At 42.6% G+C, this 9,353-nt stretch overlaps 1 protein-coding gene across 1 annotated transcript in view; it reads left to right on the plus strand.

The window, feature by feature from the left end:
• ITSN1 (intersectin 1) overlaps nt 1-8,921 on the plus strand; it is a 195,930-nt gene extending 187,009 nt beyond the window's left edge. The window contains exons 34-39 of the mRNA XM_045002377.1: nt 1,786-1,998; nt 2,531-2,652; nt 4,430-4,512; nt 4,622-4,705; nt 5,150-5,323; nt 6,774-8,921. Of these exons, the coding sequence (XP_044858312.1) occupies nt 1,786-1,998; nt 2,531-2,652; nt 4,430-4,512; nt 4,622-4,705; nt 5,150-5,323; nt 6,774-6,922 (825 nt within the window). The 3' untranslated portion in view covers nt 6,923-8,921. The remainder of the gene's footprint in view (nt 1-1,785; nt 1,999-2,530; nt 2,653-4,429; nt 4,513-4,621; nt 4,706-5,149; nt 5,324-6,773) is intronic.
• The last annotated feature ends 432 nt before the right edge of the window (nt 8,922-9,353 follow it).

The following is a 9,353-nucleotide window of genomic DNA, read 5'->3' on the forward strand; positions in this document are numbered from 1 at the left end:
CTGGTGGCCATCACATGAGCTAGGAGGGTGTTGGAGTTAAAGGCCCTTACCTCTGATCCTCCATACACAGTCTTCCACAAGAACAAGATGCAACTAAGACCTCACCCAGCCTTTCTTCCTAAGGCAATGTCACAATTCCTTACTAGGCAAGACATTTTTCTACACATCTTTTATCCTAAGCTTCACAACAGTATCCAAGAGCAGAGGCTACACTCATTGGATGTTCGGCAGGTGCTAGCATTCTACACTGAGTGCACAAAGCCATTCAGGAAGTCAAACCAGCTGTTCGTAGCGGTGGCAGACTGGATGGAAGGTCTCCCGGTCTCATCTCAAAGAATATCTTCCTGGATTACAGCCTGCATCCACACTTGTTACGAGCTGGCCAAGGTCCCAGCTCCAGCTATTAAGGCACATTCCACAAGGGCACAAGCCTCATCATCAGTGTTCCCGGCCCAGGCCCCAATTCAAGAAATCGGCAGGGCAGCAACTTGGTCCTCAGTGCATACGTTCACCTCCCATTATGCCATCATCCAGCATGGCAGAGATGATGCAGCTTTTGGCAGAGTGGTGCTGCAATCCCCACCTCCGGGGAGGAACTTGGGAGTCACCTAACTAGAATCGATATGAGCAATCACTCGAAGAAAAAAAAATGGTTACTCACCTCGTAACTGTTGTTCTTCGAGATGTGTTGCTAATATCCATTCCAAACCCACCCGCCTTCCCCTCTGTCGGAGTAACCAGTAAGAAGGAACTGAAGGGGGGTCGGGTCAGCGGGGTCATATATTGAGTGCCCTGAAGGCGCCACTGCAGGAGGCTCCACAGCCGACCCGACAGGAGCTGCTAAGGGAAAAGTTTCCGATAACTGTGCACACGGCGTGCGCGCACCTAATTGGAATGGACATGAGCAACACATCTTGAAGAACAACACTTATGAGAAGGTGAATAACTGTTTTCTATAAGAGTTAGTGGCTAATGTGCAATTAATCCAAACTCCTCCCCATAGCCACTGACTAGCAGATAACCCGCTAAACCAAGCGTCATGAGCACAAAAAGAAGCAGCACCATGGTTATCCAGAAGCCCCTGGGTATGAACTAGAGGGTGAAATCCAAACACAGGAGCAAAACCATATGCCCCCTACCCAACACACACACATGCTAACTCTTACAGCCACTGTGGAGATGGATCAGCCAATAGGGAGGCCCATTGACTCCATGCATGTTACAACCACCAATAAGGGAAGAGCCATCAGCTTTGTTCCCTCCCCCACAGAGATACCAGTATGCAGCAGGAAAGATCAAAGAGAGGCCCAAGTGCTTTTGTCTTCCTTGCCCTCATCATGTGCTGGCCCAGTCATACTGAAGAGCCCCAGATCAACATAAAAACGGCCATACTGGGTCAGACCAAAGGTCCACTTAGCACAGTGTCCTGTTTTCCAACAGTGGCCAATGCCAGGTGCCCCAGAGGGCATGAATAGAACAGGTGATCATCAAGTGATCCATCCCCTGTCGCCCATTCCCAGCTTCTGGCAAACAGAGTCTAGAGACACCATCCCTGCCCATCCTGGCTAATAGCCATTGATGGACCTATTCTCAAATTAATAGTTATTTTTCTATCACCTTTCTATGCCTTGTGCTGCTCGTACTGTGAGACTGAGGCATTACCCATCGTCCCTTTGAAAAGAGCTGAAGCAAATGTCCGAACTCAAACCTGTATTTGATCTCTTCCAGGGGCGCCTCAATGGTTTGATTTTGTACGTTGCATTGTTGTTGTTCCTCTTTTCTTAGCAACTGGTCTTTAATTCTGTTACAAACTGCTTGGGACCACGCAAGTTTCTGCACAGTGGGAAACTCTACAAAGCCAAGAGCAACAAGGAACTGTATGGTTTTCTGTTCAATGATTTCCTCCTGCTGACTCAGATCATAAAGCCTCTTGGTTCCTCTGGTACAGACAAGGTCTTCAGCCCCAAGTCTAATCTGCAGTATAAAATGTATAAAACTGTAAGTACCGCTTTTATGGTAGCCAAGCTAGTGGTATTCTAACAGTTCAGGACGGTGGCAGCTCCCCACTTGGAGATGTGGGCAATGGCACTATCTGTTGCTGCATAAGAAAGAAAGAGGTTGTTAAGTACTGTTGGGCCTCCGGTCCTGTGGTGCTGGTGCTGGACAGGTTGTAAGCTTGATCTGTATAAAGGAAGGCGCTTTTGAGCATCCTATTAGCTGACTTCAAGTATCCCAGCTACAGAAAGAGGGAAGTGATGCAGAGGGCAGTGTGCTGCTTGTGGGAAGGGAGAACTTTGAAACACGCTGTGACTCTCTGACTCAAGTAGAAGCACTCACAGGATCTGGAGGGAGCTGTCTTTGGCAAGAGAAAGGGTGAATGAGACACAAGCCCTTTGAAGAAGGGAGTTTAAAAAGCGGGGGGCTAGAAGGGATATCCGGGGCACAACAAAAACAGTCTGTATTGTGTTGAGCATTCCAGTGTGTTCAGATATAGTGCTGTATTACTCTAGCTTTGCCTAATATTTCACAGCCCATTTTTCTAAATGAGGTACTAGTAAAATTACCCACAGACCCTTCTGGAGATGAGCCCATCTTCCATATCTCCCACATTGATAGAGTCTACACGCTTCGTGCAGAAAGCATAAATGAAAGGTAAGTCACTGCAGCCTCCTCACTGCTGACTGTAAAGATTTTGCTGTATATGTTCATGTGCTTGTACACACGACAGTCACCATGAAAATCTTTATAAATGTCTTTGCAAGTAGGTAACATTACCTAAGGACTAGAAAAGTAACTTTTGTTAAAAAGTGAAAGCCTCAGTCCTGCAGAAGCTGATGGGGGCAGTAATTATACAAGAGGCGATGTGGTGTGGCCCTGGGTACAGGCTCAGTATGATCCTTGCTTGTAAAGGCATCATTTGTAAAGATTTTAATGCATATAAACCTGGGTAAAACATCCGTTGCTCCCCAGCAGCCCAAGCAGGGGGTGTTGTGGAGCTGTCACCCTCAGGCCCTGGAAGGAGTGGATACCTGACCTCACTCTCTAGCAACCAGCTCTGGTGAATGCATGGAGTTGCAGTGAGTGGGACTCCAGAGGAGCAGGGCACATCCTTTCTCTGTCGCCACAGGACAGGACCTCTGCAGGAAGGGGAGTGGGATAGAAAGTGGGGGAGGCAAACGAGGGACTCCTGGAACTCAGAGGGGGACCTCCTAGGAGGGAGAACAGACAGGAATGACATGATATAGAATTGTGATTTCTAGGCTTAAAAATTGTTCGTAAAAGTCCATACCACGTCTGGATCACAATAGTTCTCCTAGGTGTTTTCTGTATCTCCATTTCCATACCATAGAGTAAATTAACAGAGTGGGCCAGATCCTCAGCGGATGAAAATAGACCTAGCTGTATTGACTTTAATAGAACAACATGAGTTTACACTAGTTGAGGATCAGGCCCCATGTTTCACATAGTGATCCGTCACAACCGTTGCATATTCTGTATTGGAGCGGTTAGTGCAGCCAGCCAATATCTCAGCACTCTGAATATGTTTTCTACCAAGTTTGAATGGTACTACCAGCTGAGTGATTTTGCACTGTGCAGATGATGCAGAAAGCAACGTTTTAATACTTAACATCACTGACACCTAGAGGTTTGGGTTTTTATTAACAGCAACTGAAATACTGCATTAGCATCAGTACCTGATGAATTTGGCCAACAATTTAATCTTTGCTTGTAAATATTTAGAACTGCAAAACCTAAGGCTAAAATCTACACTTGATACATGCCTGGAGCCCCCATTTGCCTACACCACAGACTTCCTTAGATATCATGGTACTGCTCCTGAACTCTGCCCATAACACCAGCCTTGATGCTCTCTCTGTTTCTTTCTTCCCACTCTTTTCTCTGTGCATTTTTCCAGGCTAAGTCCCTATGAGTGAAATGACCTCCCTGTCCTGCTTTACAAAGCCACCATCTTCTCCTCTTTAACAGCCCTTCTAAAAACTCCATAGGCCAGTTTTTCAGCTGGCATAACACAGCGAAGCACCAGTGAAGTCAGTAGAGCTACACTGATTTACACTAGCTGAGCTTCTGGCCCCCAGAGATTTTGTAATGCCCAGTTAGTTTATTGTAGTAATGCAGGAGGAATGAGAGGGAAAAGTTATCCCCAACTCTTGATTTCCCACTGTGTCCTGGCCATTGTGATTCTGCCTCTTAAGCCTTCTTACGTATAGACCTTTACACCTCTGCAGAGTCGCATTGACTCACAGGTGCAGGGCTCCAATATAGCATATACCAGTATAGGCCCAGACCTGTAGATTGTGAGGGCTCTGGAGCAGGGACTGTCTAGTTTTTGTATCCTGTGTAGTGCTAGAGAGAAATAAAATAGTAATCGTAATGCTGTGGGGTAACTTTTTGTCTTTTCCTTCCGAAGGACTGCCTGGGTTCAGAAAATTAAAGCTGCTTCTGAACTTTACATAGAGACTGAGAAGAAGAAGAGGGAAAAGGCCTACTTAGGTACAGTGTGGGATAGGATGCCTGTAGTCTTTCATGGAAGTGTCAAAAGCCAGGTGCATACTCATGAATTTTGTCATTCTCCCCCCCCCCCCCCCACATCCCTCCACAGTTCGCTCCCAAAGGGCAACAGGCATTGGAAGGCTGATGGTGAACATTGTGGAAGGCATTGAACTAAAACCCTGCAGGTCACATGGTAAGGACCTTACTGATTTTCCTAGCGCATGTTATAAAGAAGGACGCTTCCCCTGCATGTTCCTGTCTGTCTAACGCTAAAGAAAATATAGGCCCAAAATGTAGATTTTGTGAAATGAAGCGGTTTTAATTAACCTAATATTCACAGAAACAGTTACTTGCAGGACAGCGAAACTTGGGCTGTTGTCATGTATTTAAGTATTTTTTTACAAGCTTTCTTAGTGTCACTCACACAAGACTCGATCCCGCAAGGTGCTGAAATCACAAGGCGCTGAGGGTGCTCTGGATGGGCCCCCAGAGATGCTCTTTGTTTGTTAAAGTAGTGGCAGCCCAGCAGCCTTTTCCTGATTAGATGGTAGTGGAAGGTAGGGGGTATTTAGAAGGATATTAAATCCATGCCTATCAAAATGTGATCACACCCCTGCATCTGCTTTATTCCTTTCAGGAAAGAGTAACCCATACTGTGAGGTGACAATGGGCTCTCAGTGTCACATCACCAAGACTATGCAGGACACTCTCAACCCTAAATGGAACTCTAACTGCCAATTCTTTATCAAAGATCTGGAGCAGGATGTACTCTGCATAACCGTGTTTGAGAGGGATCAGTTCTCCCCAGACGGTAAGTATGAAGCTGCTACACTTCTGGTGATGTTTTCCCTTCTCCCCACCTTTCCATTTATTAGAAGTTACATGGGTGCTTATGTAAACATTTAACAACATAGAAGCACTCAGTTTATAGCTCTGACTTGCCTCTTAGGGTATGTCTACAGTGCAGTTAAAGCTGTGATTGCAGGTTGAGTACCCGTACCCAGACCAGCTTTAATCTGGCTAGCACAGCACAGCTAAAAATAGCAGTGAAGACACGGCACCACGGGCTTCAGCACAGACGGAACAAGCCGGCCTGGAACACTAGGGTACACACTCGCAGTCTTAACCCGTACTGGGGTCTGGGCTGCTGTTTCTTCACTGCTGTGTTTAGCTGTGCTAGCTAGACAAAAGCTAGCATGTGTATGCCTACCTAAGGGCATGTTTAAAGCTACAGAATTACAGTGGCACAGCTGCAATGCTGGAGCTGTGCCGCTGTAGTGTAGACATATCCTTAAGTGGTGCGTTGTCCTGGTGCTGGCCCCTTTTCACTGAACTGAGGTGGATTTCACCCTAAAACAATATTTCACCTGGATGATATGTTCTCCCCTTTCACAACTGTTGCCTCCTTCTTCTTTTTTTTTTTTTTTTTTTGGTGTGATTTAAGGGTTACATACTTGAAATTACTGATCCCATGAATGATATGGATGATCCAGTCCAATGATTTAACATTTCTGGTGTTTTGTTTTGCACGTATGATTTTTGGATTGTAATATAAGAATGCAAACATTGCCAGACTGGATCATACCTGTGGTCCATCTCGTCCCGTATCCTGTCTTTGACAATGCCCAGTACCCTATGCTTCAGAGGAAGGTATAAGAAACTCACAGTAGGCACATGTGGAGTAATCTGTCCCCCAATATTAGATCTCATCCTGATCACTAGTAGTTAGAAATAGGCTTAAGCTTGGATGCACAAGGTTTAATATCCCTTCCAAAATGTTTATCATCATTAACCATGATAATGCTGGATATTCTTTATATCGATATAGATGTCCAATATTTTAAAAACTTGCTAAATTCTTGGCCTCAATGGATTCCTGTGGCAATGAGTTCCACAGTCTAATTATGCATTGTGTGAAAAAATATTCACTTGTCAGCTTTGAATTTGTCACCTTTTAATTTAATTGAATATCCCTTTTGTTTCTTGTCCTTTTACCTGATGTTTTTAATTAAAATGTATTCATTAAAAAAACAGGTAGATGGAATATAAAAGCAAATTAGAAAAGCCAGTTTTAGATTCAAGAGATTTTAAGGCTTTACCTATATTAGCCATAAAACTATTGTTGAAAGAGGGCATCTTTTCTCCTTATATTCCCAATGCAGATGGAATCTAGTGCCTTCTTTGAAGTAACATTTTGTCAGAAAATAAAGTGGAAAGTGAAAATGCATTTCACTCTGAATATGCTGATTTTTGTGTTTCAGACTTTTTGGGCCGAACTGAAATCCGCGTGGCGGACATTAAGAAAGATCAGGGCTCAAAGGGACCAGTTACAAAGTGTCTACTCCTGCACGAAGTCCCAACAGGAGAGATCGTAGTCCGACTAGATCTGCAATTGTTCGATGAACCTTAGAGGAAAATACCAATGTTTCACGTTAATCTGAGTTCACTGCAATAGGTGTCTGCAGAAGCTGTCTAGAAATCCTTATTCCTTTTATATGAAACTACTGCTTGTTCTTCATGTGCAAGGGGGTTATCAAAGCAAACAGGAAAATCTATGTGCCTTGATAATCCTTGCTGAAAATTAAATCCCAGTTTTGGGAGCAGATCTCTGTCTCTGTTTGGAACTTCATTATAGTTTTCAGGGTTTCTGAAGTAACATAGTTGTAACTTGTGCTCCAAGCTGAAAGGTGAACAAACCATGTAGGTTGTTGCACTTACTCCAGTTACTGTAATGTTTAATTTAAATGAAGAGGGCACTGATTGTATGTTTGAAGGCTTTCTGTAAACTTCCCCATAGGAATTGTGTGCCTATTGCCCCACAAAGTGGTGTATAAACATGACATGAATGAACACTTCCCAGGTAAGAAGATCTCTGATTTTCTTTAGGATTGTTATGGTTGTATTTGAAATGTTGTTGTTTTTAAATATATAAATATATATATATTAAACACAGAAGGTACCATTATTGCACTCTCAAAATAAGGTTTAAAAGAAACATAAACAGCGCACATGCCTAGTGCTAGCGCTCTCCACAGCAGTGAATTTCACCCTAACAGAGTACCATCATTTCCTGGAGATTTGTAAATGTTTAAACAATATGTGAAGGAGATAGAATGTTGTACTGTACCACTTCTTTACTACTGCTGCTTAATTGTATGAAAGCTGATGGATGATCAAGTCACCAGCTGTGACAAGAAATCACTGCTCTAGCTCAGGAAGCTAATTTTTACCCTGTAGAGTCTAGTTTGCAAAGCAATCAATGGTGACTGGTTATTAAATTGTACTGTGCCTAAACATATTTGACATCTTGGTTTTGAAATCAGGACAGTAGCATACTGTAGCTCACAAAAGGCGTTCATTGCAAACCAGGTTCATTCCGAGTTTGTTGGCTACATTAGATGTGACCAAAAAAAAATAATCTTTGTTTGTGATTGTGCAGAGTGAGTAACCCCAAAGTAAAAGGGGTCTTGTTGTCATCTTGGGGGCAGGGCAGAGATTGACACACGTAACTCCCCACGCATATGTAGGCCCCGATTCAGCAAACCTTCCCTGTTCAGCAAAGAACCTAACTTTACATATGTGCTTAAGTCCCATGTACTTTAAGGATATGCTCAGTTGCTTTTCTGAGTTGGGACTTCCAAGGACAATAGAGCCCCATAAGAGAGTAAAGTCCATCACTGTTCTGCTTAGAGTCCTTTTGTTCATTACCTAGGTATCATGCATAAACTGGTATTTTTGTAATGACTTTATTTCAGAATGAGGTGTCAACCCTTTCATTGGCATGTTAATGTTCTTGTGGAGCTTGTTGGTAGGTTTTGATGTTCTTTGCATGTTGTTTTGGTACTAGTTCCGACCTTTCCTGTATAGACGGTGTTCTCTGGAGAGCACTAAAAGTCGTCATGATTTCCATTAGGAAATTAGGATATCTTCATAATGGATAGCTAGATGCAGTATGGTAGTAAGTGTAAACTGTGCTGGGAAATGTCTGTGTGTTATAATTTCCTTCAAGACCACTGTAATGTTTCAAGAAATTGAAAAACAAAACCCTGTATGTTGGAAGGACAACGAAGTTTACATTTCATACTTTAAAAAATCTCTTTATTATTTATTTATTGACGATAGTGTAGAATTTTGTATCAGAAATGACAGACATTCGTATGTATTTTTTGAACAAAACAGAGATACACACTTTAGTTAGAAACTGTCAACTGACCAAGTTTTAGAGGAAGTTTAATTTTCAAGGCATGTGTTTGTTTACCACTAACTGGCTGAAAACACAATTAAAAGAACTTTAAGTTTCTATTTTTCAATGTTGTTAAGAAAAATGTTTCAATTAAAATCTGTAAATAGAACTAAACCCGTGGCTTCCTATTTCCATATCAGTACATTTTATTAAATATAATGTATATGAAAATACACATTGTTGTGGTAGGAAAAAAAGTGGAGTAACATTAAATGTCATTGTTCTAACCTTTTTACTGCTGTCCTAATTTTACTCACCAGCTGTAAATAACTTTGTCTTCTAATTCATGGTTTACAAAGTAGTTACACTTGCAAGGTCACTTTTAAAGGGCTCTGGTCACCCAGAATGAATTCCAGTGACAAAATTGGAACATCTTGGGTTTAAAGAAAAATCTAAGCTATGATTTTGAAAGGACCCTAAGGGAGGTACCCAAATTCTGTTGAAATTCAATAGGAGCTGGACACTTAACTTCTATAGGCTTCTATGAAAATGTCAGCCCTAATCTCTAACATGGCTGATCACACCTTATTTTGTAATTGTAACAGATCTGAGAGCTTGTCTGGCTAATATCACTTGTCTCAAACGATAGCCTAATCTT

This window comes from Mauremys mutica, chromosome 1, assembly GCF_020497125.1.
Source record: "Mauremys mutica isolate MM-2020 ecotype Southern chromosome 1, ASM2049712v1, whole genome shotgun sequence".
NCBI lineage: Eukaryota > Metazoa > Chordata > Testudines > Geoemydidae > Mauremys > Mauremys mutica.